The sequence below is a fragment of the Gordionus sp. m RMFG-2023 genome, chromosome 1 (genome assembly GCF_954871325.1).
Source record: "Gordionus sp. m RMFG-2023 chromosome 1, tfGorSpeb1-WG-v2, whole genome shotgun sequence".
Classification (NCBI taxonomy): Eukaryota; Metazoa; Nematomorpha; class Gordioida; order Chordodea; family Parachordodidae; genus Gordionus; species Gordionus sp. m RMFG-2023.
Window position 1 is genome coordinate 61,440,099 of NC_088775.1, and position 24,333 is coordinate 61,464,431.

General features: G+C 25.3%; 1 protein-coding gene across 1 annotated transcript in view; it reads left to right on the top strand.

Annotated features, from left to right (window-relative positions):
• The first annotated feature begins 2,567 nt into the window (after positions 1-2,567).
• LOC135931051 (putative uncharacterized protein DDB_G0282133) overlaps positions 2,568-24,333 on the top strand; it is a 39,075-nt gene continuing 17,309 nt past the window's right edge. The window contains exons 1-8 of the mRNA XM_065467908.1: positions 2,568-2,608; positions 2,659-2,740; positions 2,784-2,838; positions 2,881-3,020; positions 3,063-3,169; positions 3,339-3,500; positions 15,162-15,482; positions 23,386-24,098. Of these exons, the coding sequence (XP_065323980.1) occupies positions 2,606-2,608; positions 2,659-2,740; positions 2,784-2,838; positions 2,881-3,020; positions 3,063-3,169; positions 3,339-3,500; positions 15,162-15,482; positions 23,386-24,098 (1,583 nt within the window). The 5' untranslated portion in view covers positions 2,568-2,605. The remainder of the gene's footprint in view (positions 2,609-2,658; positions 2,741-2,783; positions 2,839-2,880; positions 3,021-3,062; positions 3,170-3,338; positions 3,501-15,161; positions 15,483-23,385; positions 24,099-24,333) is intronic.

Consider the following 24,333-nt stretch of genomic DNA (forward strand, 5'->3'; position numbering starts at 1 on the left):
GGATGGAGATTAGTCATATTCAGATGGTTATGGAGGTATGTTGAAGTTTGAATGGTAGTACAATATGAAGATTACTGAGAAGCAAGAAGGGATGCAAGATGGAATTGGAGGGGTGAATAGTAATGGTATGATGACGTATGATATTGGAATGGTCAAATGGGAAGCTGATAAAGATTAAGGAATGATAATATAACAGATGGGATTTGTAAGGTTCAAGAGATGATGTGATCGATTATGGGTGGATGTTTAACTGATGGTTTGGGAAGATGTGCAAATGATTATGGGATGTATTGGGGAATGTTTAGATGTATGGGGTGTGAATGGTTATAATGGGGATGATGGATGTATTGGGTGTGAGATAGAAAGATGATTGCAAAAGGGGGGAGGTGTTGTAATATTTATATTATAAAACTGTCTGTCAATCATTGTATTTTTATATATTAATATTCTAAACTGTCAATCATGATATAATATATATTATGAGATAGAATCTGTATTTTATATATTCGATCAACTTATTAATATTCAATACTCATACATATTCAATAAAATTGGGATTTACAAGTGTTACAATTACAGACATCACAGTAATTAGAGCGTTTGGGTTAAAACGGAACAGATCAAGCGAATGATTAGACGATCAGGATAACAAGCTAGTGATTCTAACAAACCAATGAAAAAGATATGACTTAGGCTCAAAACAACTATTCTGAATTTCATATTTTTTATCATATTAACAAAATAAACTGCATCTAAAGAATTACAAGAGATAAAAAGGTTATTTAATTTATACATATACCTCAATTGATAATGGTTTTTAAAAACCATATAATATAATATAATTATTAGCAACTTACATTGACAAAATGTAATGAAACTTATATAACTATTTGCTACCATTTTAGACAATGTTTTATAGAATGGACTAATAAGGAAAATTTATACGCCTAACCAAATCAATACATCTTTTAAATAGAGAATATAAATCACCAATCCAAATCATAAAATTATATGGTGGTTAGAGCTTCCTTAGATGATATGATGGAAGCTAGATAAGTAACCGAGAAAATTATTGTGAAATAATAAATTTCCAAAAAATTATCTTCTCTTAAAATCGTCATTGAGTATCTGCTTGAATTTCAAAAATTTCATGATTCTTCTTAGTAAAGGACATCTATAAAATTTTTAAATAATATTATTTCAACATTTATCTTTATATAAATTATATAAATTTCTATTTTTATAATAAATTCAGGCTGTTCAACTAGTCCTAAATGGTGAAAACCCTGGACAATTAATGCACATATCGACTTAACAATTGTATTTTGTGAAATTATTGTTATTTATTTATTGCTTGAAATGAAGATATATATCATTTTTTTAAATAATCGTGAAGTTTACTAATAATCTTTTTTATTTTTTTAGATAATATTGATTAAAAATTTCTAAATGACATCTCTATTTAAAAAAATAATAATATATAATTATATTATAATAAAAAATTATCCTAATAATAAAATGTATACCTTAATAATAATTTTTTTATTTGCGCATTGACATTTAGCCTATACATGTTCTTTCTTGACTTGAATTATTTAAAAAAAAATTTTCATCCATAATTTTAAGATTTGTATTTAATTCATAGGAACTTATTAATATAATTCCACATTTAGAGTCACTAGAGTAGGATGCACAGGGGCTAAAGGCCCCTAAAAAAATTAACGAATACCCTCTAAATCTTGAATTTTCTTTTATACCAAATGTAATTTTGATAATGTTAATTAAAAAAAGAGCTAATTTTGGATAATTTTAGCTTGAAATAGTAATAATGTTAGCTAATAAAAAGTAGACAATTTTAACTAAAAAATAGTAAATATTTTTGAAAATAATTAAAAAATTTTTTTTAGCACCATATTAATGTAAAGATTATAGAACCCTGAATTTCACTTCATTCTCTTCTTCTTCACTACCATGAGTATTAATCATCCTAAAATTAAAAAGGTATCATTGATAATGATATTCTATCGAGTTACATTTATATATAAACGATATTCTTTACTTTCGTTTTTATTTATTTATAGTTTATCTATGTATCTTAATGTGAGTTGTAAATTTTTCAGCTAATTTTAGTTGTCAAATATATTTAATATAGCCGAAAAAAATAAGGAAATTAAATCAACATGAAAAAAGGAAATTAATACAAAACGAAAAAAAAATTAGTTATATCTGTATGTCAATTGTTTAAAAATAAATATTATAATAAGAATTAAAAAATATATGATACTTTACAAAATAAATGATCTTAAATACAGATACTAGTTTCTTATTAAAAATGTAAAAAAGATATTGATGCAATAGACCATGTATCTTAGATACAAGTATTCTCAAGTAATAACCAATTTTGTTATTTATCACACATTTAACAATATTCTTTAAAAAATATATTCTTTTGAAAATATCAAATATAAAATTAATATTTTATGCATATTGTCTAATACCATAGTTATAAATATAAATCTAAATTTAATAATTTTTATAATATTTTTAAGATTTAAATTAATGTTCGAATAATATTTTACAATTTCCTTTCAAGACATCTCATCATATGGTAATAATAAATATATAAATTTAATCATATATATTATATATATTTATAAGATGCACTTAGCAGCTCCTCTAGTAAATTATCCTAATGCTTATCAACTTAATTTTATTCCATCAAATTATGCACCAAATATAGGTTATTTAAATTTATTTAAAATTAATTCTACATTGCAATAAAGGCGTAGAAGATACCAAAAGCACCCTACATTTAATAATAGAAGAATTATATAATGGGTAAAAAATTCTATATCTTTCAACAATAAAATTTTAATTTAGGAGAATATTAAGCTTTCATCCTGTAATTAAACGTTTAATGGATCAAAATGATTGTAGCATTGCATTTGAAGCATTTACTAATTTACCTCAAATTTATAAAATAACAACTGATTATAATCTTATAATTGAAACTCTAAAAGGTTTTTTAGATTTGATATATGTATTTTAATAGTGATTTATAGAAAATCTAAGCATTATTTTTGATGAAGTAAATAAAAAAATATTCCCAAAACATTTGAGTAGATCCTGTCTAATAATTAGAGATATGCCTAAAAAAATAACACTAGAAGTAAATAATGTTTAAATCACTTTACTTTTTTTCATATTTATTTTTCAAACTTATATTAATTATATTTCTCCATTTTTAATAAACTATTTAGATTTTTTTTTAGTTTTTAAAAGTATAAAGGATGTCAAAAATTTTTCTTTATATCCTAATTATTAATACATTATAAAAGGATATGATTACAATTTTCGAAAATATAAATCCCAAACCACTTTATATTGAATCAGCTGGGGAAACATGTTGGTATGTTTTGTTTGATGACAAAAAATCAGCATCAAAATGTTATTTGAATCTACAGGCACAGGATACCATAGCATTTAACATGGATATGAATGTATATTAGATAAATATTATTTTGATATTAAATATTTTTAATTTATCACTTTGGTTATTATACCACTTGAAATTGATAATTAATTGATGTTTACTTGGTCTAGATCTTATTGATACTAGTTGACCCCATTTTTTTACCAGCAGTAATTATCTATGCTTGGTACTTGGATCCTTTATAAAAATTTATTTGCTAACTTTTTACCCATTTTCTAATTGGACATTTGACTCCCCTCTCTCAGAAACATTTTTTATTTATAAATGTGATTAAATATGTTATATAACCATGAAACTGTAAATCAAAATTAAAGTTAAAAAAGAAATGTACTTTTTTTTAACCGTTTTTTTTTAAAATACACCTTTGTCCTTATTATTTTTTGGATTTGATTGTTTGGGTTTTGTTAAAAATTTTAAACATTCGGCAGGTGGATGGGTTACAAATAGTGAAGGTCAAAAGTCATATCCTTCAGTCTTAGACAGGGGCTGAGCCAATTTTTATGAAAATTATTTATACTGAAAAAAACACAAATAACGATGGTTAATCTACTGATCATGGTTTTGACCTAGAAAGCGCTATTCACACATGGGTGAGCAATTGCCAATCTGGAGTTGGCTGACCTACCTTCAGAAAGCATAGGATATTCCCCTTTCTCACTCTGTTGATTATCTTTTATCAAGTTATTCTTTATAGGGTTATTCCATGTCAAATGAGCAAAAAAATCAAGATTTTCGGCCGACCCCTTTCAATTTCGATAAAAAGTTGTAGACTGGTTATATATGTTCCCATTAGATTATAAACAAAATTTTAGCGCATTAGCAACTATATTAGCCGAGATAATCGGGGTTAAAGGTCCAAAAAATGTCTTTTTTTGCTTTTTACTGATGTCAAATAATTAGTTTTTAATTTAAAACTAAATATGATCAAATATTGAATCTAATATCAATAGCTAAGTTAATAATTTATGATTATGGCGAAAACATCAAAATTAATTTTTTATAAAATATGGGTCATCTTATGGTCAGTTGAAAACTTGAAATTAATATTTCGAAATGTATATGATCTCCGATTTTTAATTTTTTTTAAGAAATATTATCCGTTTACTATTTTTTTAATAATTTCTTCAACAATTAGCATGGCTGGATATTTATTTTAAAAAATATTGCGATTTTTATACTTTAAAAAAATAGATGGCGCTATATATAATAGTTTTAATATGTTAAAATTTATTTTTTTATTGATTAAAAATATTTTAATGTATAATATATCATAAAATTCGATTATATAACTTTGTAAACCTTATTCCCCTGAGATATTCGCAGGATAAAAAATAATTTTTTTAATATTTCAATGTAAATTAAAAATAATTAAAAAATCCGACTAACATGCGAACAAAAAAGCAGGATTAAAGGAGTGCAGGAAAATTATTAAGGGAAAAATCGAAAATCATATAATTACCCGGCCTACCCTCCATCCCCCCTCCAGACTAAGTCATACCCATCAAGACCAAGAATGTTATAAAATTGTCATTAACCAGAAAATTTCAAAGATTTTTTAAAAAATTTTAAGCGATATAATTAACAAAAAATTAACTAGTTATTTTGAGCATTGTCCAATGAAAGAGGAAATTCTTATTATATTAAAGGATAACTTTGATAAATTATCAAAAAATCAACAATATCAAATTCTTACAATTTTGCCTCAAAGATGGAGTGTAAATAAAATTCAAAAGGAATTCAACGTAACATCATACATGGCAAGAAAATCTAAAATGATGGTAAAAGAAAGTGGAATTCTTTCATTTCCAAAACATAAGGCAGGAAAGACACTAAACGAAAAAACATTTAAACTCGTCAAGGATTTTTATAGTTCTGATGAAATAAGCCGACTCATGCCAGGAATAAAAGATTGTGTATCTGTTAAAGGCGAGAAAGAACCAGTTCAAAAAAGACTTATATTAAATAATCTTAAAGAAATATTCAAGATGTTTAAGGAAGAATACCCAAATATATCAATTGGATTCTCTAAATTTGCCGAACTTAGACCAAAAAACTGTATTTTACACTGTTTGTGTCTGCGCTATTCATCAGAATGTGAAATTAATGACAAATGTAATAGCTGAAATTACAGCAGGAGAAGATTACTGTATAAATTCTTACAACTATCTATTGGCGCAAATTATTTGTAATCCATCTCAGCCAAAATGTTATTTAACAAATTGTGATCAATGCCCTGGTATAGAATCTCTTAAGGGACAATTATACCAATTGTTTCAGAGAAATCGTATAGAATATGTCACGTTTAAACAATGGATCACGGTGGATAGAACAAATCTTGAAACTATTATAAAGTCCGTTGATGATTTCATCGATTATTTATTAGAAAAAGTTCAAATTTTACTGCGTCACTCGTTTATAGCTAAACAACAAAGTTTATTTTTGAAGAATTCCAAAGAAAATTTAAAAGATGGGGAATTTTTAACAATTCTAGATTATTCTGAAAATTATTCCTTCATTTTACAAGATGAAGTTCAGGGATTTCATTGGAACAACGTGCAGGCCACTATACATCCATTTGTAGCATATTATAAATCTGGAGAAGATTTAAAAAATATAAATTTTGTTATTATATTCGAATCATTAAACCATAATATTAGTGCAGTCCACCTTTACCAAAAAAAATTTATTAATTTCTTAACAGCCAAATTTAATTCTAAACCAGAAAAAATAATATATTTTTCAGATGGAGCCGCGTCTCAATACAAGAATCGCAAAAATTTTTTGAACATATGCCTTCATAAATACGATTTTAATATTCCTGCCGAATGGCATTTCTTTGCCACTGCTCACGGCAAAAATGCATGTGACGGTATCGGAGGAACTGTCAAAAGATTAGTTGCCAGAGCTAGTCTTCAAAGGCCTAATAAAAATCAAATCCTAACCCCATTAGAATTATATAATTATGCTAAAGAAAATATTAATGGAATTCAATTTGAATATATATCCAATCAAGAATATATCGAAGGGGAATTAGCCCTTCGCAAAAGATTTAATTCTGTGCTGCCCATACATGGGACCTTAAAAATTCACGGGGTTATTCCCATTGATCAAAATAGACTAAAAACCAAAATATATTCAAATTCTAAAAAATATAATATAAAACAAGTTTCGTTTTTAAATGAAAAAATTATATTTAAAAATATTTATGGATATGTAACATGTGTATATGATGATAAATGGTGGTTAGGATATATAATCGATAAATATGTTACAAATGAAGAAGTAAAAATCCGATTTTTACACCCTTGTGGACCTTCAGCCTCATTTAAATTTCCCCTGAAAGATGATATTTTAGTGTTACCTAAATCTCATATTCTTTCGCTGGTCAATCCTTCTACTCCCACCGGTCGAACATATATATTATCTCCTGAAGAAATCTCACAAGCTAGCCAGGCTTTGTGTTCCTTTAGATGAAGTAAGATTTAATTAATTTATAAACTATCTTAATTAGGCTAAATTTGTGAAGATTTTAAAAATTTATGATCTGAATTACAAATAAATATATATAATGGACATTGTAATCGATTTAGTATGATATATACATTAAAATATTTTTAATCAATAAAAAATGAATTTTAACATATTAAAACTATTATATATAGCGCCATCTATTTTTTTTAAAGTATAAAAATCGCAATATTTTTTAAAATAAATATCCAGCCATGCTAATTGTTGAAGAAATTATTAAAAAAATAGTAAACGGATAATATTTTTTAAAAAAATTAAAAATCGGAGATCATATACATTTCGAAATATTAATTTCAAGTTTTCAACTGACCATAAGATGACCCATATTTTATCAAAAATTAATTTTGATGTTTTCGCCATAATCATAAATTATTAACTTAGCTATTGATATTATATTCAATATTTGATCATATTTAGTTTAAAATTAAAAACTAGTTATTTAACATCAGTAAAAAGCAAAAAAAGACGTTTTTTAGACCTTTAACCCCGAATATCTCCGCTAATATAGTTGCTAATCCGCTAAAATTTTGTTTCTAATCTAATGGGAACATATATAATCAGCCTACGATTTTTCATCAAAATCGAAAGGGGTCGGCCGAAAAGTGATTGATTTGACATGGAATGACCCTATAATAATGTCCTATTCAAGCTATTTTGAATTATACATATGGCTACAAATGGCTGTCAACTATCCCAAAAAAAATCCTGGGCTTCTCACCAATGAACAACTTTCTATAGCTATTTCTCTTTCCTTTGGCTGCATTAATTGTTCTTTTACCATCTGATTTCAAAAGACACCATCCTTTGAATTAGATTTTCTAAAGGCCACCTCTTGCGTCATACAAATATTAATAATTTAATATCTAAAGCTCTTAAAAGGGCCAGCATCCCGAATACCCTAGAGCCTAATCACTTATTCCCAAGCAACAATAGAAGACCCGATGGTATCAGCCTAATACTTTGGTCTTCTGGGCCTCTTGTAGCTTGGGATTACACGTGCATCGACTTTTTGGCACGTTCCAACTAGTGTTGTTGGTTTAGCTGAAAACTCAGCCAGTTTTTGAGCCAAAAATTTGGCTCAGGCTCAAGGCAGATTATTGAGCCGGCTGGCTCAGCCATTAGCTCAAGCCATTGGCTCAGCCATTGGGCTCAGCCACCATTGGCTCAAGCTAAAAGCCATTGGCTCAGCCACCATTGGCTCAAGCCATTCAAGCCTCCTCATTAAGCCATTTTAATTGGCTCTTGTGGCTTGGGATTACATGTGCATCAACTTTTTGGCACGTTCCAACTAGTGTTGTTGGCTTAGCTGAAAACTCAGCCAGTTTTTCAGCCAAAAATTTGGCTCAGGCTCAAGGCAGATTATTGAGCCGGCTGGCTCAGCCATTGGCTCAAGCCATTCAAGCTTCCTCATTAAGCCATTTTAATTGGCTGGTTCGAGTTGGCTCAAGCCGGCTAAGGAGTTCCCTCAAGCCCTCTTTTAAGCCAAAATTCATTTATTTGAGATTAGTGTTGTTAAACAGCTCAACTATGCCGGCTTAGCCCTAAACTCATCTAGTTTTTGAGTCGAAAATTGACTTAAGGCGGCTCTTTGAGCCAAATTAGTCGGCTGGCTTGAGTTGGCTTATGACTTGGCTCAAGCCAACTTTTGAGCCAAAATTTATTTTTAAATATCTGAGCCAAGCCGGCTTGGCTCTAAATTCAGCTTGTTTTTGAGTCAAAAATTGACTGAGGCTCAAGCCAAAAGTAAGATATTATAATTAAAAAAGATCTATGACACATATTGAATCGGTATAGCAGACTATTGTTTTTTTTCTACTCGCATTATGAAATTGCAAAAAGTATATTGTATTCCTGACCATAATTGGTTATTTAAACAAAACCCATTCACAAGTTGCTTAATCATTTTGAGTATAACACCTACTTTAAAAATATTCATTTAAAAAAAAGACTATGGATATATAATCGGCATCAGCTATTTAAAATATCTTTAAAAAAATGATATATTAATTTAAAAAAAACAAAAAAAGGATTGATTCATTTTTTATTTATTATTATATTGAATTTGTTTATTGTAATTTTATAAATTATTATTTTATATTATTTATGCTTATATACCCATGTTATAAATGGAAAAAAATACAAATTTAGAATTTATAAATAAATTATACCCCTCATATATATTTTTTAATAATATTTTATTTTTTTGTTTTTAAATTTTATTTGTACATGTTATTTTATTTTATAGTATATAAATTAAAACATAAATCATTTTTTTCTTTTAAGCTAAATATATTTAGATAAATAATCTTACATTAACTCAACATTTTATTTCTTTATTTTTTCATAGAATTTTATGTAAATATTAATTAATTTTTTTTATTAAACATTTTTAAAGGTGGTTTATATTGATATTAGGGCTGTTGCCTATCCACATATTTTTCACCGATCCGATCCGATATTTTCCGATATTGCTTCAAACCCGATCCGATATTTATACTGATTTTTAATTTTATGCAAAAAATCGAATTATGAATTTAATTTAATTTTTTTATTTCTACAATTAAGACTATAATAAAAAAAATATATTTAATACTATATACATTTTATGTTGGTATGAATTATAAAATTGTAATATTTAATATATAAAATTATAATATATTAGATTTTTTTAATAAATATGAGAGCCTCCAAATTTTCTAAGCTTCTACAATATGGACTATCTATATCTCCTGCCGTACTGAAGGCAGTCTCAGATGATTCCGCAGATAACGCATTTTGCAAAATTATCTTTGTCTTTTATAAATAATTTCCATAATTCAGATACCATATTTAAAAAAATCTTTTATTTAAAGTATAAATAAAAAAATTGGCGTTATTTAAAAAGATTTAAAACTTTGGGTGTTCTCTATTTTTATAACAAAACTTTTAAAATACTATAAATCTATTTTGAAAAAAATAAAATTTAAAAGAATTATTTAGAAAATATTATAATGATGTAAAATAAATAAATATACATAACATAAAATAAAATAACAAAAAAAAGAAAAGTAAAAAGATCGGATCTGTTTTATGACAGGTATCGGCCCGATCCGATATTTTCGGAAAACGCTAAATATCGATACCGATCCGATCCGATATTTAATATCGGCACAGCCCTAATTAATATTAAGTATTATTTATGAATTTTTAAATGTGGTTTTTTAAAATATTAATATCAGATAGCTGCAGAGGTAATTTGCATAGCCCTAATAATTTCGTCCAGGATCCTATTTTCAAAAAAAATAGGGCTGGCAAGGATTTTTTAAAAAATATTTAGACATAGTCCATGATTTATATACATAAGGTTGGCCCGTCCTGGACTTTTTAAATGTTATTTTTGGTCTAACCACCATCTTTCAATTGTTTAAGTTGTTATTGATATTTCTATCTTCAATATCAACAAAGATTTTATATATATACATTTTTGTTGAACATATTTGGATTTGATAAGAATTTTAAATCTTCTTTGTAACTAAATCATTTTTGAGGAATTCTTTTGAGAATTTTATTATAAATAAACAATTTTTAGGTGAAATCTTTTATAGTTTTTTTTAATCATCTTTGTAAAATTATCTTTTTTTAGTATATTAAAAGATGTTATTTTTCCTAATAATTTTTTTAAAAATATTTATATCTTTTTTATATTATTTTATATGATCTTTTTAACAAAAATATTTTAATATGAAAATTGTCATATTCGTTATTTTTTAAACATTTTTGAAACTTTTTGACATAAAAGGTAAAATAATATTTATATTGTAAAGATGTTAAATTATAAATTCAATAAAGATGTTCCTTGGAAATTTGACAATTATCATAATCAATATTTTTAAACATATTAGATTTTTTTTGATGCTAATGGACAAAAATATGTATTTTTAACATGCTAAATTAAAATTTCAATTAAGATGTAACATATAAAAGTGACAAATCTTAGTTTTTAAAGTTTTTAAATTTTTTTTTATTTAAATGGGCTAAAATAAGTATTGCTAAAATATTTAAATAAAACTTCAGTGAATATGTACCCTAGATAAGTGACAATTGTCATAATCGTTATTTTTAAAGTTTATAGAATTTTTTTGACACAAATGAATATAAATATAGGTTGTAACATGTTAAATTAAAATTTCAGTGAAGATGTACTATAGATAAGTGACAAACTATATATATAGCGCCATCTATTTTTTTTAAAGTATAAAAATCGCAATATTTTTTTAAATAAATATCCAGCCATGCTAATTGTTGAAGAAATTACTAAAAAAATAGTAAACGGATAATATTTTTTAAAAAAATTAAAAATCGGAGATCATATACATTTCGAAGTATTAATTTCAAGTTTTCAACTGACCATAAGATGACCCATATTTTATCAAAAATTAATTTTGATGTTTTCACCATAATCATCAATTATTAACTTAGCTATTGATATTAGATTCAATATTTGATCATATTTAGTTTTAAATTAAAAACTAATTATTTAACATCAGTAAAAGGCAAAAATAGACGTTTTTTGGACCTTTAACCCTGAATATCTCCGCTAATATAATTGCTAATGCGCTAAAATTTTGTTTATTATCTAATGGGAACATATATAACCAGCCTACGATTTTTTATCAAAATCGAAAGGGGTCGGCCGAAAAGTGATTGATTTGACATGGAATGACCCTAACAATGAATGCATTGCCTTTTCTTGAGATTCTGAAATGATTTGACCATTTGAATTTCCCAAACTTAACACTTAAATATTTTATCATATTTGAACATGCATTATAGATTAATGGTAAATAATATATAGTGAGTAAATAAATTATATATCAATTAAAAAATGTAGGAAACTAGGTTTATATATAAATATTGAATAGATTTTGAATTTTTTTATATTGTTATATATTTGATAATTATAAAAAGATTATACATATTTATTATCAGTCTAAGCTGAACAACGGATTCGATTCTAATGACCATATTACCACGATTAGTATGCCGCGATTCAAACGGAGAAACCCAGACCGTTGACCTTCACTTAGGATTGTTTAAACGATTTGAGTCGATTTAAAAGGACCCGATTAGGATTTTAGTTAAAATATTATGTATGCCTGGAGATTTTGCTCTATTTGTTCAATCTCGATGCTTATATAATATTATTTTGGCTTTCTTAATAGGGTAGTTTTTAAAAGTGATCCAAATCGGGTTTTTATAAACACTACTTTCACTATTTGTTTGCATATTAATTTATGTTTTTAAAATTTTATGTTATTTTTTTTAAAAAAAAAGTGAATTATTTTTGTAAAGCTCATCATTTTCCTGCTGGCTTAAGATTCATAATATATAACGTTTTGTGAAAGAAAAAATTGCAAATAAAATATATAATTACCCTGTTACAGATAAGATAATATGCAAAATATAAAATTATATATACTTCGGCCTGTCTTCTTTAAATGATGTATCTATTATATTCCAAAAAGAATATATACAATTACATTTTTAAATTTTGTGAAATATATAATTTAAAAAAAAATTCAAACTATAAACTCATTGTTACTGAACGCTAGGCATATATTTGGCTGATTAAATGTCAAATCGACCAGTTTTTTAGAAAAGGAATCAAACTTAGGATGATGGTTATAAAATGGATACACATTTCAAACAATATTTTTTAGTCCATGTTATAGTTGGCAAAAATCTTAATTTATTTTATTGTATTAAATCAAATTCAAAACAGCATTAGAATTAATGTTAGGACAATTAATAACATATGTGTGATATTTATATAATTTTATATGGCATTCCTATTTTTTTATATATATCTAGATTAGTCTTAGTGTATTTGCTTAAAATTTTATAAAAATCGTGGTATGTCCATAAGTTGGTGTTTTGTTTAAAATCTATCTTTTTTCAATTTACAATAATAAGAAATTTAAAAATCTGATGGATAAATATTTCTAAGAAAAAAATGACTGGGATGGAAATGTTACAATTGGGATGAAAATGGATATATCACTCAATTTACAATAATAAGAAATTTAAAAATCTGATGAATAAATATTTCTAAGAAAAAAATGACTGGGATGGAAATGTTACAATTGGGATGAAAATGGATATATCACTTTGATAATGCCTCTTAGTGAATTTCCCCGATAGATTCTAAATAAAAATATAATATTTATATTTATTGTACCATAAAAATACATAAATAAATAATAATATTATTTAATTTGTATTTAATAAATTTTATTAAACATTAATTAAGAGTTGTGCTCTTTTTCATCGGAAATAAATAGAAGTGTTATTTTATTTTTAATATGGGATATAAAAATATAATGAATGAAATATATTATAAATAACTTGAAAAGTAACGAGTTAATTAGATCGTTAAATTATAAAAATGCAATTATAGTGTCTGTGAATAATAAATTTATTATGATCAATCATAAATTTAATGATTACAGACACTCAAAAAGGCAATTTTTTATGTATTGAACTTACATAATCTTCAAAAATATAAAAGCTAATACGCTAAAAATTTTTCTAATTGTAGATTGCATGGGGAAAATTATGTTTTTGTTTTGACTGGCGGACTAAATAAATTTCAATTTTTATTTGCTATTAAAAAGCATTTAAGTAAAATTTTTAAAAAATATGCTACTCAGCATTTTTAATACTAAAATTCCCACAACTGAGGATATTGTCTTCGGAAGAGATTAATGAAACAAAAAAATATATCGGAAATTGGATTTGATTTGCATGGAAGAATATAACATATACATGGATGAAAATCTGTTTTTGCCCGTTTTCTCAAAAGCAAAGAGAATTCAATTAAAGGGTATTAAATTATAAATGCAATGTTTTAAATAAATAGCATCCACGTCAAAATTAAACCACTACAATGGGAGAATTAGGTGGTTACAGAGGAGAGCACTCTACCTAATGATATAACAATATATTTAAATCTTTAAGTAACAAGTTTGATTTATATAATTTATCAAGATTTTAGGCTACAGTTTAGTTTACAATTTACAAACAAAATTACTTTTAAAAATTTATTATTAATTGTTTTCACTTTTAATTTAAAGATTTCACTTAAGGAAGTGGATATACTTCAAACAGATATCCTACCTTGATGGAAACGACAAGAAAATTTTTTACCAAAGCTACCAAGATTAGCTAGAAAATTATTGGCAATTCCAGCAACTAATGCTTCTTCTGAAGGAGGATTAAGCATTGCTGGAAGGTTTTTAAAACAAAGAAGAACGTGCTTGAATCCGGAAAATGCGGATTCGTTATTATTTTTGCAATATAATTACAAATAATATCAATAAATTTTAATTTTACATTTATAATTTTTTCATAAATATTTTATTTGATCAAATAAATTCTTTATCTGTATTTTAATATATATTTTTTTATGTTTAATATAGTAATTTCCTAAATTATGAAAGGGTGCAACTGAAACTGAATTATTTTATTCGTTAAAAAATTGAAAGAATGTACATATTTATTTTTTATATGGCCGCCTCGAGTTAAAATTTTTTATAAATAATGGTCGGGCGGAAAATTATAGACTAATGGAGTAAATTTTTTTAAACATTGGACAAGCGGGCTTATAGGGTAAAAACCCGCCATTGCAGACTTCTAGTTTGTATATAAATTTCATTCAAATTTCCAGGAGTCCATAGAAATCATGTTTATCTGTTAGGTTTTGGATTTAATGACCCAATTATCATTTTATTGGTTAAAATTTAATATTATCAACCATCCCGTGACTATGGTCTCACAATCAACATTTTATCTGCCCCTTTCATTAATTTAAAATTTTTTATATCAAAGTATGTCTGAGAAGCCGGAATATTAACAACCGAGAAAATTCTGAAACATTCCATTTTAAAAATAATCCCTCATACCCTTTTCCTTGTTTTTTAAACTTCTTGTTCCTGGAACGTTTCTTGTACCTATTCGTAATATATTTTTTAACCTAATCTGCGACATTAAGCTGTAATTGTTTAAAGGCATTTACATGTCGGTTTTTTTATTTAAGTATTTTATTAACATATAGCTCTAATTATTAATCATGCCTCATTTTCACTTATTTTACTTTTTTAAGGTCCGAGTGAAAGTTAAAGATACCCCCATACCTAATCAGTTCCTATCCTCTCAACATCATCGAGACCCAGCTAACACGGCTTCCAATATATTACCCATTGAATCACCTAACAATATTATTATCTCTAGTTCCTTCTTCGACAAAACAAATCACAATGGGAACACATCTTATACCAACACAAACTTCGATCAACCCAATTTGATGACTACCATTGGTTTGGAGGCTTCTAAGACTGAAGATAAATTCAAAAATAAAAATGTTTACAATAGTGAAATCTTTACCAACAATCAATATAGTCCCCGTGCCATAAGTCTGATATATGTAAGCTAAAATCGAGTAATTTTACATATTGGTTTATTTATTAAAGAGTTGCAGCGATGCTACTTTTTTAATACTATTTACGGTACCGGCCGATATTACTGATACCTGATGTCATTCTTATATTCCAAGAAAATAATAAGATTTTTCCCAGTTTACATTTCCGCATAAATATTTTTATTATTTATTTAAGCCAGTAAAATGCCTTTATCGTCATTTCATGTCAAATCAAATACCTTTGGGCGATCTCTTTCAATTTCGATAAAGTGTAGGAACATGTGTTTTAGTAATATCTGAGACAAATTTTAGCTTAGTATTACCTGAAATATTGGGGAATCGGCTTTTTTAAACTATTAACTGTTGTTTAATAACTAGTTTTAAATTAGAAGTTTAATTTGTTCGAATATTGAATCTTATATTAATAACTAAATCAATAATTGTTGATTAAGGGGGAACCATCATTTTTTTAAACTAGAAAATTTAAAATTAATATTTCTAAATAATCATTAATTTTTCTACTAATTTTTTCAATGCGTGACTGGTTAAAAACGTATAGATTACGCTATATATGAACATTTTAATGCAATCAAAAGCTTTTTTATTGTTTAGAAATCATTTCAAGGCTTTGAAATTGGAGTAATATCATGAATAAAAAATATTTTATATAAAATTTATTTATTCAGAAAAACCTCTTATTGCATCTTAATTTTAATATATAGCGCCATCTATACCTCATTAATATCTTATTCGCGACATTTTAATCTTTAAATAATTATCTAGCAGCGTTAATTATTAGGAAAATACTAAAAGAATACCAAAAATAAAAAAATTTGAAAAATGGAAGCTCATAATATATTCTAAATATTAATTTTCAAATTTACATAAGATGACTAATATTTAAATAAATTTAATATGATGTTTATCGAAATAATTTAGCTTTTTATTTAAATCTAATTATTTAACATCGGTAAAATATTTTAAAAGTGGATTTTTGTGCCTTTAATCCCTATTATCTCAGATAATATAATTGCTGATGAGTAGTGTTGCGTAATCGGCTAATTTTAGCCGACTAAAAACGGCTTAGCCGAGATTTTAGGTGGAAAAATCGGCTAAGCCTAATTAGGTATAGCCTAAAAATCGGCTAAGCCTAATTAGGCTAAGCCTAAAAATCGGCTAAGCCTAATTAGGCTAAGCCTAAAAATCGGCTAAGCCTAATTAGGCTAAGCCTACAAATCGGCTAAACCTAAAAATTGGCTAAGCCTAAAAATGGGCTAAACCTAAAAATTGGCTAAAATAAATTAGTCAAAATTCTGCATCGATGCTTAGCATTAATTATTATTTATTTATTTTAGTAAAATAATTTATTTTATTTATATTTAATGTAAATATTTTATTATTATCAACAAATAAACATGATATGATTTAATATTTTTTATTTATATTATATTTTGAAATGAAAATAAATTTATTTATTTGATGTTTTTTTAATAAAAAAAATAATAAGCTGCTATATTGTAAAAATGTAATATTCTTTTATATAATTTATTAGTGATTTTCACAATCTTCTTTGTAAATACATCTTTTATTGAGGAATTATATTGTAAATTTTATTAGATAAATAAACAATCTTTTAGGTGAAATCTTTTATCATTTTTTTAAAATTATCTATTTATTATTAAATAAGGTGGATTTTATGAAACTTTTTTGATGTTATTTTATATGATCTTTTTAAGGATAATATTTTAATGTGACAATTGTCATAATCGTTCTTTTATAAGTTTTTTGAATTTTTTTGAAGGAAGTATGTTAAAATAAGTATTAATAACATGTGTAAATACATATTTAGTGAAGATATACCAATGAAAAGTGACAATTGTCATAATCGTTATTTTTTAAATTTTTTGAATTTTTTTGACGAAAATATGTTAAAATAAGTATTAATAACATGTGTAAATATAAATTTAGTGAAGATGTACCAATGAAAAGTGACAATTGTCATAATCGCTATTTTTAAAGTTTTTTGAATTTTTTTGACGAAAATATGTTAAAATAAGTATTAATAACATGTGTAAATATAAATTTAGTGAAGATGTACCATAGAAAAGTGACAATTGTCATAATCGTTATTTTTAAAGTTTTTTGAATTTTTTTGACGAAAATATGTTAAAATAAGTATTAATAACATGTGTAAATATAAATTTAGTGAAGATGTACCATAGAAAACTGACAGTTGTCATAATCGCTATTTTTAAAGTTTTTTGAATTTTTTTGACGAAAATATGTTAAAATAAGAATTAATAACATGTGTAAATATAAATTTAGTGAAGATGTACCAATGAAAAGTGACAATTGTCATAATGGTTAATTTTAAAGTTTTTTGAATTTTTTTGACGAAAATTTGTTAAAATAAGTATTAATAACATGTGTAAATATAAATTTAGTGAAGATGTACCATAGAAAAGTGACAATTGTCATAATCGTTATTTTTAAAATTTTTTGAATTTTTTTGACGAAAATATGTTAAAATAAGTATTAATAACATGTGTAAATATAAATTTAGTGAAGATGTACCATAGAAAAGTGACAATTGTCATAATCGTTATTTTTAAAGTTTTTTGAATTTTTTTGACGAAAATATGTTAAAATAAGTATTAATAACATGTGTAAATATAAATTTAGTGAAGATGTACCATAGAAAACTGACAATTGTCATAATCGCTATTTTTAAAGTTTTTTGAATTTTTTTGACGAAAATATGTTAAAATAAGTATTAATAACATGTGTAAATATAAATTTAGTGAAGATGTACCAATGAAAAGTGACAATTGTCATAATCGCTATTTTTAAAGTTTTTTGAATTTTTTTGACGAAAATATGTTAAAATAAGTATAAATAACATGTGTAAATATAAATTTAGTGAAGATGCACCATAGAAAAGTGACAATTGTCATAATCGTTATTTTTAAAGTTTTTTGATTTTTTTTGACGAAAATAGTTAACTTGCATCGATATTGATTTTAAAATAGAAAAAAAAGTTTACCCAAATTTTAAACAAGATTGTCTGGTGAAAATTGGTAAAAAAATAATAATTTCTAACTTAGGATTAGATATTATGATATAAATTTTGCATATTAATTTCTGACCCGATGAACAAATGTAATAAAATGCCAATTTGCTCCTGTTTTTGGGGAAGAATCTATTATTACCATATGTTTTTCTATGGCATATACTCAGGCAATTTTAATTTTACAATCTACATTTTTACCCATTTACATCAAAGAAATTTTAAAAATAACAATTATGACAATTGTCACTTTTCTATAGTACATCTTCACTAAATTTTTATTTAAACATGTTATTATTACTCATTTTAACATATTTTCATCAACAAAAATCAAAAAACTTGAAAAATAATGATTATGACAATTGTCGCTTATCTAGAGTACATCTTCATTAAATTTTTATTTAAACATGTTATATATACATATTTTAAAATATTTTCGTCAAAAAAATTCAAAAAACTTTAAGAATAACGATTATGACAATTGTCACTTTTCATTGGTACATCTTCACTAAATTTATATTTACACATGTTATTAATACTTATTTTAACATATTTTCGTCAAAAAAATTTAAAAAATAACGAATATGACAATTGTCACTTTTCATTGTCTTCACTAAATTTATATTTACACATGTTATTAATACTTATTTTAACATATTTTCGTCAAAAAAATTCAAAAAACTTTAAAAATAACCATTATGACAATGTCAATTTTCTATGGTACATCTTCACTAAATTTTATTTAAACATGTTATCAATACTTATTTTAACATATTTTCTTCAAAAAAATTCAAAAAACTTATAAAATAACGATTATGACAATTGTCACTTTTCTATGGTACATCTTCACTAAATTTTTATTTAAACATGTTTTTAATACTTATTTTAACATATTTTCTTCAAAAAAATTCCAAAAACTTATAAAATAACGATTATGATAATTGTCACTTTTCTATGGTACATCTTCACTAAGTTTTATTTAAACATGTTTTTACTACTTATTTTAACATATTTTCTTCAAAAAAATTCAAAAAACTTTAAAAATAACGATTATGACAAATGTCACTTTTCATTGGTACATCTTCACTAAATTTATATTTACACATGTTATTAATACTTATTTTAACCTATTTTCTTCAAAAAAATTCAAAAAACTTATAAAATAACGATTATGACAATTGTCACTTTTCATTGATACATCTTCACTAAATTTATAATTAAACATGTTATTAATACTTATTTTAACCTATTTTCTTCAAAAAAATTCCAAAAACGTATAAAATAACGATTATGACAATTGTCAATTTTCTATGGTACATCTTCACTAAATTTTTATTTAAACATGTTATTAATACTTATTTTAACATATTGTCGTCAAAAAAATTCAAAAAAAAAAATAACGATTATGACAATTGTCACTTTTCTTTGGTACATCTTCACTAAATTTATATTTACACATGTTATTAATACTTATTTTAACCTATTTTCTTCAAAAAAATTCAAAAAACTTATAAAATAACGATTATGACAATTGTCACATTAAAATATTATCCTTAAAAAGATCATATAAAATCATCAAAAAAGTTTCATAAAATCCACCTCATTTAATAAAAAAGATAATTTAAAAAAAATGATAAAAAAATTATAAAAGATTTCACCTAAAAGATTGTTTATTTATCTAATAAAATTTACAATATAATTCCTCAATAAAAGATGTATTTATAAAGAAGATTGTGAAAATCACTAATAAATTATATTAAAAAGAATATTACAATTTTACAATATAGCAGCATATTATTTTTTTTATTAAAATAACATCAAACAAATAAATTTATTTTCATTTCAAAATATAATAATATAAATAAAAAATATTAAATCATATCATGTTTATTTGTTGATAATAATAAAATATTTACATTAAATATAAATAAAATAAATTATTTTACTAAAATAAATAAATAATAATTAATACTAAGCATCGATGCAGAATTTTGACTAATTTTTAGCAGATTTATATAGGCTTAGCCGATTTTTAGGCTTAACCTAATTAGGCTTAGCCGATTTTTAGTTTTAGCCGATTTTTAGGCTTACCTAATTAGGCTTAGCCGATTTTTAGGCTTAGGCTAATAGGATTAGCCGATTTTTTTAGGCTTAGCCTAATTAGGCTTAGCCGATTTTTAGGCTTAGCCTTATTAGGCTTAGGCGTAGTTTTTAGCCGATTACGCAACACTACTGATGAGCAAAAGTACTTATAAATTTTTATCAAAATTGAAAGAGGTCGGCTATAAAATCAATTTTCTTGCTCATTTATCATGGAATGACCAAATAATGAAACTTGTAGTAATTTATTTTATGTTCTTCAAAAGTTTATTTTGCAAGAAAAATTAAAAGTAAAAATTTCTTCTTATCTGTTTATAAGGTTGAAATCAATCTTTTTTCTTCAATTCATAGAATGTTGTAGGCCAACCTCTTTTTAAATGCGAGGGTTAATTATTATCAGAGACCTGCAGAGGTACCATTTGCACGGCCCGGCCCGGTTTTAAATTTTTTAGGCCCGGCCCGGATATTTTAAAAAAAATTTTTTACGGCCCGGCCCGGCCCGGATTTAAAAATTTAAGGCCCGGCCCGGATATTTTTTTAAAAAAAATTTCAGGCCTGGCTCGGAATTTTCAAAAATGACCTGGTATATACAAAAATTCACCTATGAGGTATTTTACCATATTTTTCAGCGAGTATTATTGCTTATTATTTAAAAAATGCATGTAAAAAGCTAATATTTTGAGAATATTATATTAAATTTATAAAATTATAAATCAGTTATTTATAAAAATGGATATTTTGAGCATACTATATTTTATATTGCATTTATAAAAACAAAACTAATATTCATAAAAATGGTAATAATATTTGTCATATACTATATTTTATATTACATTTAAAAAAAATAAAACTAATATTTAATTTATAAAAATGGAAAATATTTTGAGAATATAATATATTGTATTTAATTTACTATTTAATTTATAAAATAAAAATAAATCGCTATTTAAAAAAATGCATGTATAATAAATAGTATTTTGAAAATATAATCTAATTGCACAATATTAATATAATTTATTTTATAATATAAATTTTTAACAAAAGAAGATAATTGTATTATATAAAATTGTAAAAAAAAATAATAAAAATGTTGGATTAAAAATTTTCATGACTCAAGGTAAATATAATAAATGCAATAAATATTTGATAGTTTGCAAAGTAAAAAACCAGCATGATTAACGAAACCCTATACTCAAGAAAGATATTAAAAATTCACAAATTATCATGAAGAAAGAGAAGCATATCTACCTTTTCAGGTTGAAGATTACTTCTTCTTTCTTCAAGAATTCTCCCAGTAGTGGAAAAATTCCGCTCACAGCTTGCACTTAAAGCAGGAATTGCCAATTTTGCTAAAATTGGAAATTCGCTTTGATGAGCCGCCCACCACTCTAACAAATTATCCACCTTAAATGTTTTATCTATTATTTATGTAATTATAATATTCATCATCGGGTATTGACATTTTACCAGAATTACCATCGCCCCATTTGTCATAAAACGATTCAGTTTTTATAACAACAGTCGTAATTTGACTGGTCGATGGTATTTCATTTACTTCCTGAGCCTCTTGTAATTTAATATAATCTTTTATATAGTTTTCCCTCATTTTGCGACCTGTCCCTGACTACATACGTAATTGCTTGAATTTGGGACAGAGAAAAAGAGAAATAAAATGATACTTGTGTAAAACAAATTTTTCAATTAAAAAATGCTTTATATTAAGTAAAATCAATTACTTTAAGAAGTGATAATCCTTTATTTGATTGTTTTGGTAAAATATATTCTAAAAATTTAGATATGAATTATAAAAAAATATATTAATAATACTTGAATATTGGGGCTTATTTAAGATATTCCTTTATTTGATTGTTTTGGTAAAATATGTTGTAAAAATTTAGATATGAATTATAAAAAAATATATTAATACTTTGAATAAATTTGCAGGAAATTAATAATTGGATCGATCTGTGGGTTGTTAGGTAGTGTTAACCATCGCCCAATATTATATTAATCATAACTATAATATAATATAATCTTATAACCATTAACTCATAATGTAAAAATTTTTATAAAAAATATTAAGGCCCGGCCTGGCCCGGGTTTATTTAAAAAAATTTTTTTAGGCCCGGCCCGGATATGTTTAAAAAAATTTTTTTTAGGCCCGGCCCGGGTATATTTAGGGCCGGGCCGGGTTTAGGGCTGGGCCTGCAGGTCTCTGATTATTATATTGGGTATCTAATCTATGTATTATTATGGTCAAAACAAAATAGAATTAAGGAGATAATAGAATATTTTATTCGAGTTCATTTTTGATCCATATACTCCAAGCTCTAATAAATTTATTAATAAAATATTCCTTCAATTCATGATTTTTTTTTTGGGGGGGGGGTATTTAGTAACAATTAAATAGTTATAAAGTTTTTTAATATATCGGATTGTTTTTTCTAATTTTGCTTGTAAAATTTATAAAAAATGGGAATGTAACATTTAATATAAATAATCAAGAAAATGTAATGAATATTTTTATATTTTCATTTGTAATATATTGCAATTTTGTGTGATCACATATAAAATCCACGACATAGTAATCTTGTAATCAAATGCATAGGAAATTCTTGATTTTTAGCATACTGATTTGTTTAGTTAAAAAAATTGTGCAAACATAGAAATCAATATTTCCTATATAGATATTCTCTATATCATTTTTCATTGACAGATTATATTCTTTTTATTGATCTCTAGGATAATTGCATTTCTGGGGATAGTCAGCAAACACTGCCTGAATTAATTAACATTACTACGCCCTTGAATACCCTGATGCCTGCCAATAAACCCTTTCAAAAACAGCACTATAATCATCTTATAAAACAACCTTCTAGTGATTCCTATATATGGACACACCACCATTCGAATATAAGACATATCAACAATAGTGGTGACACTAACAATATGTCTCATACTCCAAGTGATAAACTATTCAATACCATCAACCCATTTTTAAATTACAACAGTCTTAAGGAAAGCAGTACCACCATAAACGGACTGTATCCTCAAAATGTTGGGATTTCACCCTTTGTGCCTCCTTTGTTGCAGGCTAATCACCAACCTCCTTGCATCAATACTAATATCAACGTTATGTCCTCCAAAACTTCCAGCAATAAAATGATGCACTTTAATTATGGCATGCCTCAGTACCTTTATCAGTACCCTTCGGCTTATAATGGGGTACCCAATTTGAACAATTCTCATATCAACGGTTTTAAATACAATCATCCCTCCCCAAACAATTTTAATCACTTGTACAAAAATTTGGGCTTTAAGGGCACTATGTCTAGCTTACCACTTACTTACAACACCAATTATGCTTTGAATAACAATCTTGCCATTGGTAAATCCAATTCCAACATAGGATCAAGCTATAACAGAAAAAAACAAGCACTCAGTGATCCATTCAGGTAAATTAAAAAATTATTATTTAAATTCAGTCAATTTTTTTATGAGTCAATCTTCTATAAATACTAAAATTAGCTCGAATTCCTTAATTTGAAATTCTAGTGAGGAATGTTAGTGAAAGTGATTAGTATCTTCTAAAAAAATGTTTTCATTTTTTATGATTGTTGTTATGATGTGAATACCTTGAATTTTTTAGTTAACAAACCATCACATCAATAGCCTAAACTTCTAAGCTTT